We start from the raw sequence: 17,826 nt of genomic DNA, 5'->3' as shown, positions 1-17,826 counted from the left end.
ACTTCCATATCCATTAAATCACTTAACTTTGAGAGCAACCTTGAGAAGTATATAGAGCAGATCTTATTGCATATGTTTCCAAATGTGGGATGGAATTTAAGTAGATAAATTAACTTGTTGAAGGTCATATATTTTGTATTTGTTGGCACAATCAGAAGCAGCTCTTGCTGTGAACACCAAATAGGAAGTTATTATGCTGCCTGCCTACTTCAGCTGTAATGATAATCAAGTGTGATAATATATGCCAATTGCATTTATTAAATCTACAGTGTTCTCTACATGAAGATAGCATTTGTCAGATACTCTGGGGTAAATGACCTGGAAAAAGAACAGATGGAGAAAATGTAATATGTTAGTATAAATGATCAAAGTTTATAGTCTATATCCAGCAGGTGAATCAGAATTGTGCTGTGAGGCTTAAAGTACTCATTTACACAATCCATGATATACAAGCAAACTTCAAAATGTTGTTGGGAAATTAAATTAAAATAAAAGCTTATTTTGATGCTAAAATTTTACATTCATGATTGCTTTTTCATAATACGCATTTCCCCATTTTTTAGAAGACCCCCACATATGTATAGATTTTTTAAAAATTTTCCTTTTAATTCTATCTTCAGTGAACTTTTTGAAGTATGCTGGTATATTGTTCCTACATACTCACTGATGTGGATGAATCAGACAATAACCAAAAAAAAAAAAATTGCCCCATGTCTGAAAAGCATATCCCTTGCTCTATACTCCGTTCTCACACAGGCAGCTTCAAAGACCATCCTGAGATTCTCAGAATAGAAAATATTTTGGAAAGAGATGGTAGACAGATTCATCTTTATCACTACAAAGGATTTAGAATGTTTCATGTGTCTAAGGAAATAACATTGTTGGAGTAATCCATACTAACTTATGATTTTCCTTTTCTCTCTTCCAATTCCTGTTCCGGGCCTCCACTTAGAGCTTATTTTCTGGATGGGTCAGTAGTTTATGTTATTATGTTTTTTTATTATGTTATTATTATGTTATATTATGTTATTATGTTTTATTATGTTATATTATATTAGTCATGAGAAATTTGTATTCCCTGATGATCTAATGGTACTTAAGTAAGACTATGGATAAAGGAGGGTTCATTGTGATTTCATTCTTCTCCTAGACTATACGAGACAGAATCTGAGCTACATTGCATGAGTGTGTATTTGAGAATAGAAAAATAGAAGGGATATATGGGAGGCTTCTCCTAGTCAGAGCAGGACTGAGTCAGGCCCCACTTCTCTCTCGCCAATCTGGCAAGGTTGCTGAGAGGGGGGTTTGATTATAAAAAATTGGCTTTGAGAAACTTCTGATTATAGAGTCCCTACATGCTAGGAGAAGCAGAAGCAGACAAGTATAGGGACTTTAAGTCAATATGTCTGTATGAAATACTGACTTACAATCTTATAAATAATGTTTTCATTTGGTTCTTAATTAGATCTTTGCTAAAAGACACAGGAACTCTGGAATCCCAGTTGGAAGCAAATAAGGTAAGTATTATTTGTTCACTAACTAAGGCTATTTCCAGAATTATAAAGACAGCAAGAAAAAAACAATTAAAGGGAACCCTGGTGACTCATGTAAGTACCACCTCGAGTCCAAAGCTATGGCTGTAGTGTAAGACCTGCCATAAGTTTGCATTCTACCTATGTGAAACTGTTTTGTGGTTATGGATCTCAGTTTGCTTGAATCTCTGAAATTCAACTTCTGTATATAAACGATGGAATTAATAATACCTACATTCTAAAGTTACATAACGATTAAGTAAAGAAGCAAATGTAAAACCTGTTAGTCTATAACCTGGTACACTGACAAATATGTTATTTGATATGGTATGATGAAGAAATTGAATCTAGATAATCTTCCCACAGTCAAGTGTAACAGTAGGCCACAATATGTTTTTCAACCCTGACTTAATTATTGTCTGCCCCAGCAAAAAATTAAATTAAAATTCTCCCTAATGATGTCAAGTAGGCATGTGTGGAGACCCACAAGCCTGGTAACAGGGAAGACATTTTCATCACCATCCATACCATCATTAGAACCAATGTGTTCCTTCTTTTCTTGGGGAATAGCATCCCTTCATTCAGAAAGCATGGATAAAATGCAGAAATTTGAGATATATTGTGCACCTATGACAGGGGCAGTCTGTATACATCTGCCCAAACTGATGAAGGAGGTCTCAGAGTGAGCCCTTGGGAGCTTAAATGAGTCTGAGACCTCAGCCACAATCAATAGTGCATGTAATTCACAATGGTGATCATGGAGAGCTGATAATGCATGAATCCTGGAAATCTGACTCTTCTTTATCCATCATATCTAAATACTAACTCTTCATATTACAGAATACCAGAATAACGGGAGTCATCTCACTGTGACTTCCCATTATAAGTGAGAATTACACGTATGGCTTTTTTGAGTAGTTCATTTTTTCACTGAAAACGGAAGAGCCTTGAAATATAATTGAAAAGGGGTATTTAAAGGAAACCCACATACATCAACCTCTGCACACAATTCCAGGTTTGAGATAGGTGATAATTTGTCTTTGTTTTTTTCCAGAGGAAACAGAAAGAGATTCAGGCAATGAAGCGTCAGCTGACAAAGATTGAGGATCTAGGGGACAATTTGGAAGAGGCGCTAATCCTTGACATCAAATATAGCACCATTGGACTGGCACAGCAGTGGGACCAACTGCACCAGCTTGGGATGCGGATGCAACACAACCTGGAACAACAGATCCAAGCCAAGTATGGAGGAACTAAGATGAGATCAGGGAAGAGTGAAAGTGGTATTAGGTGTCAGGAGCTTAGCTAAGGGCTGCAGCTGGGGTGCCAGATACTAGCTGCTCCAGAGACAGTACTCTTGCCTCTCCAGGACCTGTGTTCTCTCTCTTTACTCCACCACATTATGTCTCCGTCTCTTTCGGCTGAAGTCTAACAGAAACTAAATGACAGTATCCCCACACTCTTGGGTTTGTTGATCCTTTTCTGTATAACTAAATCCTGCATCTCTTTCTTAGAGTACCTTCATTGTTTTATGTGATATCTCAGAAGGCAACTCCTTTGGTAAAATCCCATGCAATATACAATGTCCAGAATGAAAGAAATATTCAAAATGTGGTCTAAAAGAATGGAAATTCATATCTTTCTGGGTTAATTATATCAAAGTAGTGTTAGAGGTCAACAGTTTTTAAAAAAAGCAACACTTTTCTATAAATCAAGGATTGGCAAACTACCTATAAAGGGCCCAGCAATAAATGATGCAGACACTGTGAGTCATTAACTTATATTGTAGCTTTTTAGCTCTACCCTCTGGTATTGTACTGAAAAAGCAGCCATAGAAATATCTTAAGTGAATGAGCATGACATCTAACAGTAAGACATTATGGACAATGAAATATAAATCTCATGTGATTTTCATAAGATATTGGATAATTTTCATCCATATAGAATGTAAAAATCATGTTTGGATCCTGGAGTTTGCAAAAACAGATGGCAGGATGGATTTGGCCCATGGAGCATAGTTAACCAACCACTGATTTTGAGACTCAACATTGTCCTTAAAAATTTTCCATCTCTCTCTCTCTCTCTCTCTCTCTCTCTCTCTCTCTCTCTCTCGTATCTTTTTCCATTATTTTATTTTGGGGGTTAATTCATAGTTTTTTTTTTTCCTTTCAGAGACACCATAGGTGTGAGTGAGGAGACATTGAAGGAGTTTAGTACAACCTATAAGTGAGTATAAACTCATAGTTGATTGTTCATTGTTTTCTAGACTATTCAGAATGAGTCTACAAACCACTAATATTCTTCTCCCTTTGTGTGGCTTGGCACAATCCTAATTGAAGCTCCAAATCTGCTAATTAGCTTCAGTCACGACTCTCAATATATGTATGAGATTCCTGATCTTTAAAAATTACACCACTCTCATGCTTAATGTTTTGTGCTTTTTCTTCAATCATTAGGTTAAAAACAAAAACAGAGATACAGATAGGCTCTCTACTCAATTCTCTGACAATTAATGAAGCTCTAGGTGATGCAAAGAAAACTTTTTGCTTTTTGTTTAAATCTGATTCTCTATGGAGCTTGATGAATTATTTTCATTCTTCAGACACTTTGATGAGAATTTGACAGGAAGATTAACTCACAAAGAATTCCGGTCCTGCCTGAGAGGACTCAATTACTACTTACCCATGGTGGAAGAGGATGAACCTGAGCCCAAGTTTGAGAAGTTCCTGGATGCTGTGGATCCAGGGAGGTAAGAGGAGGTCCAAGGACCAGACTTGTATGTGAGTTCTTAGGGAAATATGGGTCAACACATGAGGATGGGACTATTTGTTGTGTGCTTGTAGGAATGTGACTGAGTCATAGAGGAATCGAGTTAAAATGGAGACTAAATCATGCTAATACCAAGGACCAAAGATCAGAAAATTTTTAAGTGCCTGGGGATAGCTGCTGATCAGATATTCTAAAACCTTATGGATAATGAAGCTGAAGGATACATTTGGAAATAGAATCTGGAGCTTAGAGATCAATGCTTATTTGGCTATTAGAAATTGAGAGAGTGTAGCATTAAATGGAGAGATGAGCCATTGTCTGAAGCAACTTGATTAAAAGAACTCTTGCACATTTTAGTTTATCTCAGTCTCTGGGACACTAACTAGGATGAGAAAGGGACCTCTCTTTTGTCTCTGTCTTGATAAGGCAGAGCTCCTGGTCTGTTTTTCCCACAGGAAGGGATACGTGTCACTGGAAGACTATACATCATTCCTGATTGACAAGGAATCAGAGAACATAAAGTCCAGTGATGAAATAGAGAACTCTTTCCACGCCCTGGCAGAAGGCAAAGCCTACATTACCAAAGATGACATGAAGCAGGTCAGTCTCCAGTCACTTCCTACCCAGTGTAATCATCCTAATCTAGGCTCTGTTGGTCGCAGGCTTGGTTGCCTACTTTGAAGACACCCACTCACCAGCTCACCCATTTTTGCCATCAGACCTTCTTTTGAGCAAGATATCATTTTCTTTAGTCACCATTTCAAAAAATTATGGTGGTTCTCTACTTTCTGTCAGTCCAAAACTTCTGACTCATTTTTAAGGTAATTTCTTATCCTTTCTATATAATAAGACAACTTTAGGGAATGAGATAAATGAAATAGTTGAAGTGAATGAATTCTTAAAGAAAGAATGGAGTTGAAAAGTTGCTCTTTATTAGAAATCCTACATTTTTGAGAAAAAAAGTATGAAAGGAACATGACTCGATTCTCCTTTAAAAGATGTTCAACCTTCTGTGTTTAGAGCACACAGTATCCCAAGGAACCAGCTATTTTGAATTTCTTTAATTTTTTTTAATCTTTATGTTTTTCAGGCCCTAACTCCAGAACAAGTGTCATTTTGTACCATACATATGCAGCAATATATGGACCCACAGGGTCGAAGCCATCCTGCTGGTTATGACTATGTTGGCTTCACCAATTCCTACTTCGGCAACTCATAAACAGCTCTTGGTTCATCATAAAAATTCTTGGCGTGATGGGAAGTATTGGGGAATATAAGGGACAGGGAAGTGGGGAGGGTAAAAAGATGGTTGTGCTTGCGTTGTGTGTGTGTGTGTGTGTGTGTGTGTGACAGTAACTGCACTACCTTAAACAAATTTCAAGTTTAAGAGCCATAAGGGGTTAATAGAGGTAGAGTAATGGAATTTGTGGGCTTATCTTATGTGCAGCTTGTTACTCTGAACAGATGCCAAGGCCTCTATAATTAATTGTTGTATTCTGCATATCTTCATCATTTGGTTTGGTTTTGATTATAGAATAATATATTTCTATAAAAATAAAAGTATTTCTTTTAATAAGGCAAAGATAAATAAAATATTTCCGATCCAAGTGAATGTGCATATTTTTGAGAACTGGATTTTTATCTAAATATGAACATCTGATTTTGGTGTTTGGCATAGTGAATTAAATCAGGATACCTGCATCCTATACCTGAGTGCCTCGGTTTGAGCCCTGGCTCCACTATCCCTTCCTACATCCTCCTAATGTGCTTCCCTGGAAGCAGCAGATGACGGCTCAAGTACTTGCTTTCTTGCTACCCATCTGCAAGATTTGGATTGAGTTCCAGGCTGCTGGCTTTGGCCTGGATCAGTCCTGACTGTTCTGTAATTTGGGGGACAAACCAGTGGAAAGGATATCTCTCATTGTTTGTCTCTTTTTAACTTTGAAATAAAATAAATGAATAAAAAATCTGAACAGTTAACTGTGCTGTAAAGAAGGATGATGATAGAATAGACAAATAAAACCTATGATTATTAAAGACAAATTCTTATTGGCTTTGGATTGTGTTTTAATTCTTACATTTGAAAATCAAGATACTTGATATTCTGGAGAATGTAATGATTTATTTTATAATATTGAACCACATGAAGATCAGCATAACACCTATTTTCTAAACATGTCCCCTAACATATTTCACCATTTTTGCTTTTTAAAAGTAACCTTGGCCGGCGCCGCGGCTCACTAGGCTAATCCTCTGCCTGTTGCGCCAGTACTCTGGGTTCTAGTCCTGGTTGGGGCGCCGGTTCTGTCCTGGTTGCTCCTCTTCCAGTACAGCTCTCTGCTGTGGCCTGGGAAGGCAGTGGAGGATGGCCCAAGTGCTTGGGCCCTTCACCTGCATGGGAGACCAGGAGGAAGCACCTGGCTCCTGGCTTCGGATTGGTGCAGCACGCTGGCCGTAGCAGCCATTTGGGGGATGAGCCAACGGAAGGAAGACCTTTCTCTCTGTCTCTCTCTCTCACTGTCTAACTGTGCCTGTCAAAAAAAAAAAAAAAAAAAAAAAAAAAAAAAAAAAAGAAGTAACCTTATGCTTCCAGAATGACAAAATTCCAATATGGCATGACTTCCTCCTTTCCTCTAAATCTCTGAATTTCCTCTTAAGTGTTAATATGATAAAAAGAACATTCCTTTTGATTTACTTTCATCTCCCACTGAAATAGGAGTCAGTTGAATTGTTTATAACATTAAGAATTAAGAAAAAAACAAGAGGTGGTGCTGTTTCCAAGAATTTTCAGGCCAGGTTTGGTCTGAATAGGTTTGAACGCCAATACTCTGACCCACCTTATAAAATGTAATGGTGTCATTTGCCATCAAGAATTCTTAAGTAATTCCTTTGCCTTATGTAAAACTGCTTGTATATTATACAATCTATGAATTTTGACACTTGGTTACTATATTAATTCCTTTTTCTCAGCCTGGAAATTACACTTCCTTAGTCTAGGGACAAATTTACTCACAGATATATTTAAGCAAATTTTGGTTAAAACTAAAGTTATCTTTATTGCTAAGAATTTGTAACTATTTTATTGATTTTTGTGTAAACAAATGCCAAGGAATATAACCATCAAAAAGTATTTTGCAAATGAATATTCACAAATCTCTTAATTGTCTTATTATAAGTTACCAAAAATGTTTAAAGATAGAAAAATAATATAATCCAATAGGCCAACAGATTGTGTCAGGCATTTGGTCTGTGGTGAAGATTCTCATGTCCAATATCAAAATGCCTGGGTTCAATACCCACCTCAAGCTCTTGGCCAACTTCCTGCTAAGGCATACCCTGGGAGTAATGGTAATGACTCAAGTAATTTTATTTCTATTGCCTATATGAGTTAGTTCCTCACTCCTGGATAAGCCTGCCCCAATCTTGCCTGCTCTGGCTATTGGGGAAGTAAACCAATGGATGAATGCTTGCTCTCCCCCCCTTCTTTCTCTCTCCTCTCTCTCTGACATTCAAATAAATTAAAAGATTCAAAATTATTTAGTATCAATATCACACTTGCCATATTTGGAAAATACAAAAATAGTAAAACAAGACCAAAAAAAAAAAAAAAAGAAGAAGAAGAAAAGAAAAACAAGTCCAGAACACAAAGGCATAAGTGGTTCTATTACCTGTTCCCACTTCAACCCTACCAAGTCTTTTCAAAGTCCAAATAACATATTTAGGTATGGAATGGATATAAAAAATTTATAGCAAAGGACAATTAACATCTCCTTATAAAAAAAGATTGAGTAATATAAAGGCTAGAATGGCAGTATTTATCTGAAGAAGCAATGAAATTAATATAACAAGAGAAATTGTCAGTGCTCATTCAGCACCTTCTGAAATCACATCTAACAACCCATGCTCTCCAACAGGACATGGCGATCTCATAGCACACATAACGTAGTAGGGGATTACGAATATTCAATGTATAATACATAACAAGTAGAACTTACATCACATTTTCTTTTAACCTCTTTCTTACTACTCTTTCTCATCTTTTTACTTGAAATTGAAACTTTGTTTTATTCTTGCTGAATGTCTTTACAATTACAGATTGGACACTGCCCCTGAGTCCCAGTATTATGACTGCATGCCTGATTTTTGTTGTCCATGATTCCTGCTTTTTGTTTGCTTTCCATAGTTCTTCTGCTTCTAAGAGAACACTCTGTATTATCTCTGATTCCATCTGATTCTACAGCTACTTATAGCCTGATACATTTTCCCATAGTTAATCCTCTTGATCTCTGGGATCTAGATATACCCCTTTCTTTTCCATTCAGACACATACCAGGTGACAGAACTTTATTTATTTTTTTGTCCAGCTATATCATGAAACATAAGGCACTTTTTCTTCTGATATGTAAGTAACAAATTATTCTAGTTCAAACTTAGCATGTCAGCTTGATATTGTCACATCAGTTCAGTTTTTCTATAGTGAGCTTAAATTTTATTTTTGATATAACAGGAAAATTGTGTAAGTATATGTTTTCATGTTTGTAAAGCACTATTTTTCAAATGAGCATTTGTGGATATTTGCTTAAGCTGTATTCTATTATAGTCCAGTATAATTTTCTTTTGAAAATGTGTCAGTTACTCAGTGAAAAACATTTCAAATATTTTTTAAAAATAAAGCTAAATTATAGTGTGTAAGACAACAACTTCTGTGATAAAACTATAAAGAATAGAAGGAAAATGGTATGAAAATCAACTTAGAGGTTAATTTTAGGATTGGGATGGAACCGATTGCAGGCTTCTGAGGTAAATGGCAGTTATTTTTCTTTATTGAAATGGTAATTAATTTTATATTAACTTGATAGTACTCTATTGAGACTATGTCATATTTTACAATTAAAATTGTTAAAAATAAACTTTAAAAAGAAATATATGGGCCAGCGCCGCGGCTCACTAGGCTAATCCTCCACCTTGTGGCGTGGGCACACCGGGTTCTAGTCCTGGTCGGGGCACCGATCCTGTCCCAGTTGCCCCTCTTCCAGGCCAGCTCTCTGCTGTGGCCAGGGAGTGCAGTGGAGGATGGCCCAAGTCCTTGGGCCCTGCACCCCATGGGAGACCAGGAGAAGCACCAGGCTCCTGCCATCGGATCAGCGCGGTGCGCCAGCTGCAGCGCGCCAGCCGTGGCGGCCATTGGAGGGTGAACCAACGGCAAAAAGGAAGACCTTTCTGTCTCTCTCTCACTGTCCACTCTGCCTGTCAAAAAAAAAAAAAAAAAAAGAAATATATGTTAGACACTGTTGACTCTGGTTCTGGCTTCGAACATCAGCATGGCAAAAAATAGGGTACCTTAAGGTGACAGTGTTTAGAAACTCTAAATAATAATAGGCGTTCATGGTGAATTCCTAGTACGTAAGCTGACTGTGTTCTGAAGACTATATTAATGTTTATCAAAAGCCCCATCAAGTAGACACTCTTTTCATTCAACCCTACAATTGAGAAAATGGAGGAACTTATCCCCTGGCTATATATGTAACAACTGGCAGGACTTGGCGTTTAACTCAACACATTTGACTTCAGAGACTCTGGTAGTAACTGGGTCTTTCTGTGAATTGAGGGTATGTGATCACATTCAAATCAGGAGACTTCTGGAAAAAGAGTGTGTCCTTTGTAAGCATACAGTCAAATCTTTAATCAAGGGAGGGAATTTGAATCATTTAGGGAAATTTTGTAGACTATCTTCGTTGTCTCCACCCCAGAGCAGTAATCTGAAATTCTATAAGGATGGATACATTGAATATCCATCCTGAGAAAGCATTCCAAATAGATCTATATACTTCCATACTTAAGACTAGTACATTTGGATGTTAGGTTATCCTTTGACTATTACTTAGAAATTCGTGGAACACTTGTACTCGCCATTGGTTAGTGGGCACCTAAGGAATTTATGCTGGGTGAACGGAAGAGGCTGTAAAGATCAATTTGCTCAAACAGCTTGCACGTAATGGGGGTTGGCCTCCAGCTTATAGTGAAATTGATCATAAAGTATATGGCCCATCCTATACTCAGGCCCTTTCTGCCTTCCAACTTTCTCTGTTCTTCAGATCAGGTCTCTTTCTTCCCACGTCTGGTTTTCATTATATTCTATCTAGAGAACATGGAAACATGAATTCCATTGAGAGAAAAAATATTGTCTCAGCCTAAATTCTTCCCTTGTCTCTCGTATCATGCCCTACTTCCAATTCATTGCTACATTATATGGATCTTACCTTTCAAAATCTCAGGTTTGTAGTTTCTTTCAGTTTTCAGCATCCTATCCACATGCAGGCCACATTGCCTTCTGGTAGGATGACAGCAATCCATTTGCTACCAATCTCCTTGCTTCTGGTTTTTCCCTGCTAAAGTTCTCATCCTTTCCATTTCTTAGTTTATCTTCCTAAATCTGTTTCCAGATGTCACTTCACTCTATTCTGAAAAGTTCACTGTGCTCTGTCCCCATTGCTGAAATCATTATGTCAAAAGCAAGGTGTTCAAACTGTTGCCCATACCCAAAAAACAAGCTCACTTTTCATCATCATCTACAAGGATTCCATCACCTCTTCACAAGTCACTACTTTCTGAAACTGGCCTACGATGTCTTATCAACCAGCCATTGGCTATTCTGTTCTCTCTTCTTCAAATGTCCTTTCTCCTTACTCAGTGCATTCAAAACTCACTCATATTTTAGAAACAAGTTCAAGTACTACCTTAGGCATGAAGCCTTATCTGATCCTCCAGCCATAGTACCTCTCCCTAAATTAAAGGTCAATCTCTCTTTCCTTATATTAATTATGACAGCTGACATTTATTAGAAGATTGTTATGGCTGAAGAATTAAAATCTGTTAATGCATGATCCTATTTATCTACCAACATACAATTATGATGTTACACCCATTTTACAAATGCCAACTCTGAAGTTCTTAAAAGTTAAATGAATTACTCAGAGTTGCATTCCTAGAAATCTGAAGAGTTTGCACCCAAACTCCTCTCTAACAATGTCTGACATATATGACACATTGTGGAAAGAAATTTGGAAGAATAAACAAATAAACAAATTCAAAGGATATTACTGGGGCTGGCATTGTGGTGTAGTGGGTAAAGATGCTGCCTGCAGTGCCTACATCCCATTGGACGCCAGTCTGAATCCTGGCTGCTCCACTTCCAATCCAGCTCTCTGCTATGGCACAGGAAAGCAGAAGATGGCCCATGTCCTTGGGCCCCTGTATCTGCATTGGAGACCTGGAAGAAGCTCCTGGCTCCTGCCTTTGGTTTGGGCAGTTCTCACAGTTGCAGCCATCTGGGGCGTGAACCAGTGCATGGAAATCCTCTGTCTGCCTCTGCCTCTCTCTAACTCCATCTTTCAAATAAATAAAGAAATCATTAAAGAAAAGGGATATTATCCAGTTTGGGAATTATGCAAGTGGGGATGTTCTTGACATCCAAGATTATGAGGTGTTTAGAAAGTATCACCAGTTATCAGGAAAAACAGAAAACATTAATAAATATATTATCTGAAATATGAGCGGTCCAACATGGATAAGCAATCGAAACAAAGAGAAGAAAATCATAATGAATCAGAAATAGATGAAAAAACATCTAGTGAGAGAAACAATAATCTACATGTTCATTTCATGATGCATTAGACTAATTTGTCAAAATGATATTCATTGAATTTAAGATCTTGAAATAATATTACAGGTCAAATAGTCTCATTATACAATGATTCAAAAATCTCTACAGTAACCATAATAAAGCTCCTGTCAGCCCTGCCTTAAACTTGAACACTCCAAACTTTGTTGCTTTGTCAAATTCCATTTAAAAATATTGTAATGATTTTAATGCATTTCAAAAACTGAAATCTTAATAGTTTTTAGATGCTGGGGTGGTGTCTTTGATGCTGAAAACAAACATTCAGATTTTGACCTCATTGTGCTATGAACACAGTAAGAAGCCCTGCCTCTGATCCCCTGCAGCCTGGGGGAAAAGCAGGAAGCAGGATGGGGCTCATGAAGGTTCTTTCAAGAACCTCGAGTGTCAGCTTTGGCCTGAGTCCTTGAATATCTGGCCTCAGTTTCTGGTCTATGACCATTCTACAAAGAAAGCAGTGTCCCTTTGGGCTAACCTTCATCCTTTTCCTAGCAAGCTCCCTCGGAAGGCATTTCTCATAGCTGCCTGCACAGCCCGATTCCTTAGACTATACACAATGGGGTTGAGGAGAGGGGTCACCACAGTGTAGGTAACAGCAATCAGCTGATCTCGCTCAAGGGAGTAGCTGGCTTTGGGCCTCAAGTACATGAAGGAGGCACAGCCATAGTGAATAACGACCACAGTGAGGTGTGAGGCACAGGTGGAGAAGGCCTTCTTCTGTCCTGCTGCAGAAGGAATCCTCAGGATGGCTGCCAGGATGTAGGTGTAGGAGATGGTGATGAAGAAGAAGGAGATCAAGAGCACCAACAGGCTGAGGATAAGAATCCCGAGCTCACTGAGACCAGTATCCCCACAGGCGAGGCTCAATACTGGAGGTGTATCACAAAAAAAGTGCTGAATCTCATGGGAGCTGCAGAATGATAGGCGGAAAATGACCAGTGTCATTCCCAACCCAAAAAAGTATCCACTTACAAAAGAAATACTGATCAATTGGGCACAGATAGTGGGACTCATACGGCTGGCATAGTGTAGTGGGGCACAGATGGCCACATACCTGTCAAAGCCCATGACAGCCAGAAGGAAGCAGTTGGTACAGGCCCATGAGGCAGAGAAGAACATCTGGGTAGCGCAGCCCACATACGAGATAGCCTGGACCCTCAGAGCCAGGCCCACAAGCATCCTGGGTATGATGCCCAACGTGTAGCAGGTCTCAGAGAAGGACAAGAATGAAAGGAAGAGATACATTGGTGTGTGTAGATGAGTATCCAGCCTGATGACTATGATAATGAAGACATTGCTGGTCAAGGTGATGAGATACAGTGAGAGGAACAAGGCAAAGAGCAGTAGTTGCAGGTCTCCAAAGCTGGAGAAGCCAAGCAAGACGAAGCCCTTCCAACAAGTTGCATTGGTGTGCCCCATTCTGAATGAGGTCCCTGGTAGACTGGCTGATTCCTGCCACGTTGACAGTAGATATGTAGCTTCTTTAAAATGCAGGATGAGATGGGTTCTCTTTACCTTGTGCCTGTTGTAACTTGAAAAGGAAGCCTTGATTTAGAATGCAAACCTTAGAAAGGTATTTGTTATATTAGATACAAGTGAGGATCCAACTTGACATGAATGTATGCACATATACGTAGACAAAAGTACACAATCATTGCACATATTCATGTATAAATATTTGTACATTATATATGACTGTATACACAAATGTATACATACATAGACACAGGAGCATATAAAATACAATTATAGATATGTCATATAAAAACTACTTAGTGCACATTTTCCATTGCTGATCATATCCAAGTTATATCAGGCATGGATATTGTGTAACAAATCCATATCTATTTGGATACACACCAATTTATAGGGCCATTTTCTACATATATGTTAATACTGATCTTCTGGGTACATTTTCATTTAAGAATATATTAGTGGATATGTATACATTGCCTATAAGAATTTAGGGTGTAGGTAAGATCTTGATGAATATTATTTTATAGATTATGCAACAAAGGCCAAGAGAAGTGACTTTCTAAAATCCATGCAGGATTGAGACTAGAGAATAAGTATGATGAGTCTAAATCTAACATTACTTACCTCATACAATTATTGTTTTCCTCAAACATTATTGGACTCTAGTTCATAGGATTATAGACTAAGGCGCCAACATTGTGATGCAATGGGTTAAAGCACCAGCCTGCAGCAACAGCATCCCATATGAGTGCCAGTTCAAGTCCTGGCTACTCCAGTTTTGATCCAACTCCATATTAATGCACCCTGGAAAGCGGCAGAAGACGGCCCAAGGGCTTGGGCACCTACATCCACATGGGAGACCCCAAAGAAGCTCCTAGCTCCTGGCTTGGAAACGGCTCCACTCCAGATGTTGTGGCCATATGGGGAGTGAACCAGCAGATGGAAGACATCTATCCACTGTTTCTACTTCTTTTTGTAACACTGTCTTTCAAATAAATACAATTTTAAATAAAGAATATAGACTAAGAAACATTTTGTTTTAACAGTAGTCATTTGTTTCTAAGCAATCATTTGTTTCTACCCAATCTGTCCCCCAAGTCATGTTACCCTTTCAAGGTTCCTAGGGCAGATTAGGGCAGGCTTTTTTTCCCCATATTTGCTGAGCACTGAAGGAAAAAGTGGGCTTAGAGAAGGCTGTGCATCAGAAATCTCTCAACCCAAATATCAGCCATCAGGCTCTACTGCCTTCCCAGAACATCTGCTGTGAACCAAATCATGGGAGAGTTTAGGCAACAGGAGATTCCCCACTCACCTCAAGAGGGTCACAGCGAGAGCAAATTCTGCCTTTCAGCAACCATGCAACCAACTGCCTCCCAGCAGGTGAGCCTGCAGCAGAAAGACCTGAGATTCACTTCAGAAACTCCTTTTCCAAGCAAAGTGATATCCCTAACTGACTGCAAGAAGCCTCCTTCCGCACCTCTAGCCCCAAGTGCTGAAACATATTTGCTTCCATCAGATCGTGTCTCTGAGGATTCCCCCATCCCAGTGGATTCTGATTTAGGAAGTACATCTAATTATACTTCTCAACATTAGTTGTTGACCTCCTTTGGGGGAAAGTAGAACAGGGAATATGAAGAAAGAGATGATAAGATCATTATTGAAGCAATAATTTGTGTATGTACTATGAACTAAATATTATTATTTTCACACAACAAATTTCTTAAAACCTACAAGAAACTGGTGAAGTAGAGTTGATAGCAAACTCAGTCTATAAAATTGAAATGACCAGTCCAAAGCTATAGAATTCAGAGTTTATGCCTTTAAATTCTCACTAAAAGATGCATCATTTAAAAGATGAAAATTAACAGGAATCCACCTTTTCCTTATTGTTGTCTCAAAAGTTGATACTACAAGTACTTCAGATATATCTGCCCAGATTCCAAGTAATTCTAAAGGATATCATAATTTCTCCCATGGTCAATTTCTTTCTGTATTCTCATCTATTTACTCTAATTTTTGCAAGTGCACCTTTTTAAAAAAGCAAGTTGACCTTATTTTCATTTTTTTCTTTTTCCATAATGCTTCAATATTGGCACCCAGATTTGTAAACTGCTTTCCAAGCTGAGATTTTCCTGAAACATGGAAATATGTCAAAAGTAAACCAAAGTTAATCAGTTATCTTAACTTGTTTCTTCAGTATACTAATGTCCATATTTGCACCTCCAGTATACATCTTTACTCATTCACTGATTCAACAGAGACAATAATGGGACCGGTGCTGTGACATAGAGGTTAAAGCCATTGTCTGTGGCACCAGCATCTCATATGGGCACCAGGTTGAGTCTCTGCTGCTCCAATTCCAATCCAGCTCCCTGCTAATGTGCCTGGGAAAGCAGCAGAGAATGAATCAAGTTCTTAGACCCCTGTACCCATGTGGGAAACCAGGAAGAAGCTCCTGGCTCCTGGTTCCTGGCTTCAGATCAGCTAGCTCTGGCCATTGCAACCGTTTGGAGAGTGAACCAGTGGGTGGAAGACCTCTCTCTCTCTCTCTCTCTCACTGTTATTCCCTCTCTGTAACTCTGACTTTCAAATAAATAAATAAACCTTTAAAAATTAATGATTGATAGTATTATTCAACATCACATATTGGCTAAATGTAATAGAATGATTAAGGATTATTATCATTGCTTTTCAGGTAAGGAAACTGAGGTATGGAAAAAGTATTAACTTATATAAGACAACAAAACCTACTTTACAGTGCAAGTAAACTCAAGAACTCTTTCTTTTAATTTCCGTATTATCCCTGATTTGCATTGGTTAAGAGGATCAAAAAGATGAATGATATATGGAAATGAGTATAGTCTTAGCAATAATTATTATCTCAGAAACTTTTTGCACTACTATTTTAGTTGCTGATCTATGAAATACAGCATGCATTTTTAACAATCTACTTAAATAATTTTGAATTTCTTCCAGTAAAATGAAGACTATTTGAGATGGAAAAATTTCAGTTATGCCAAACCACTGATGCACTGTCAATTTTTTTTTAAAAAAAATATATGCTATTAAGAATGAACTAAGAGGGAAAGTGTATATGTGCATAATATTTTGTATTTAACCAACATTAAATATTTTCAGTGCTCTCCATTCTTTTCTCTTATCTGAGTTACCATCAGTTCACTTTTCTTCAACCTGGATGACTTTACTTAGTATCTCTTACAGTGCAGATTTACAATCAACATATTTTATCTCTATTTATTTATTTACCTAATATTTATTAAATCTTTTATTGTTTATTTGAAAGTGTTTTTATTTTTCCTTTATTTGTGAAATGTAGTTTACTGGATATAAAATTATTTTTCAACAGCTGTTTTTCACTTTTCAATATGCATCTTCAGTGCATCTGTTTTTGAAATTTTTGGTAATAGTGCTGACATTAATTGCTTCATTATTTCACTCCATGTCATATATAATTACTCATTTGCTATTTCAGTAGGTTTTCTTTACTCTCAGCTGTGTTTCACCATAATGTTTTTGAGTGCGATTTTTGTGCTTCTCTCAGTTTTGGTTTGCTAAATATCTTGAATTAGTAATTTAAATTCACCACAAAATATGAGAAATTGTCAACTATTACTTCTTCAGATGTTTTCCTTCCTGTTTTTTTTCCTGTATCCTTCTGAGATTCTGATTATTATGTTGGAATACTTGATACTATCTTATAATTCCTGATATTCTTGCAAAAGAATCAAGGAATTTATTCATTTTATGTGTAACTGCTGTTGTGGGTTCAGATTCACCTGTTCTTTTTCCACATCCAGTCAGCTGATTAGCTCATTCCATGAATGGTTTAGTTTATCTACCTTACTTTTATTTATTTGAAAGGCAAAGTTACAGTGAGAGAGAGAGAGAGAGAGAGAGAGAGAGAGAGAGAGAGAAACAGAGATCTTCCATCTGCTAGTTCATTCCCTGATTGTCTGCAATAGCCAGGGCCAGGCCAGATCTAGGCAAGAGTGGGAGTTTCTTCTGGGTCTCTCACGTGGGTGTAGGGACCCAAGCATTTGAGCCATCTTCCACTGCTTTTACACGTGCAGTAGCAGGTAGCTGAATCAGAATTGGAGCAGCCAAGACTCAAACTAGCACCCATATGGGATGCCGGCATTATAGGGAATGACTTTATCTGCTGTGTCACAGCACCAGGCCCCAGCTACCATACTTTTAAAGTCTTGATTTCCAATTTGCTATGTTTTATAATTTGCATATCTCTACTAATTATTCATATGTTTGCCATTTATTACCATATTCCCCTTCTTTCTCTGAATATATTTAGAATACTTTATTTGAATAATGTAAAATACAAATTGTACAGTCACT

General features: G+C 37.8%; 2 protein-coding genes across 2 annotated transcripts in view; one reads left to right on the top strand and one right to left on the bottom strand.

The window, feature by feature from the left end:
* SPTA1 (spectrin alpha, erythrocytic 1) overlaps nucleotides 1-5,520 on the top strand; it is a 76,381-nt gene extending 70,861 nt beyond the window's left edge. The window contains exons 46-52 of the mRNA XM_062193687.1: nucleotides 953-970; nucleotides 1,466-1,517; nucleotides 2,587-2,774; nucleotides 3,705-3,758; nucleotides 4,135-4,281; nucleotides 4,757-4,901; nucleotides 5,392-5,520. Of these exons, the coding sequence (XP_062049671.1) occupies nucleotides 953-970; nucleotides 1,466-1,517; nucleotides 2,587-2,774; nucleotides 3,705-3,758; nucleotides 4,135-4,281; nucleotides 4,757-4,901; nucleotides 5,392-5,520 (733 nt within the window). The remainder of the gene's footprint in view (nucleotides 1-952; nucleotides 971-1,465; nucleotides 1,518-2,586; nucleotides 2,775-3,704; nucleotides 3,759-4,134; nucleotides 4,282-4,756; nucleotides 4,902-5,391) is intronic.
* Nucleotides 5,521-12,456: 6,936 nt separating this feature from the next.
* On the bottom strand, nucleotides 12,457-13,398 carry LOC133761036 (olfactory receptor 10Z1). The gene has a single exon (XM_062193686.1). The coding sequence runs from the start codon at nucleotides 13,396-13,398 to the stop codon at nucleotides 12,457-12,459; it is 942 nt and encodes a 313-aa protein (XP_062049670.1).
* Between the last annotated feature and the right edge of the window lie 4,428 nt (nucleotides 13,399-17,826).

Source organism: Lepus europaeus, chromosome 5, assembly GCF_033115175.1.
Source record: "Lepus europaeus isolate LE1 chromosome 5, mLepTim1.pri, whole genome shotgun sequence".
Taxonomy (NCBI): Eukaryota; Metazoa; Chordata; class Mammalia; order Lagomorpha; family Leporidae; genus Lepus; species Lepus europaeus.
This window is presented reverse-complemented; position numbering and strand designations above follow the sequence as displayed.

Bases quoted from the DNA above. Each gene is read 5' to 3' on its own strand.
- LOC133761036 (XM_062193686.1), bottom strand. From the start codon at position 13,398: ATGGGGCACACCAATGCAACTTGTTGGAAGGGCTTCGTCTTGCTTGGC.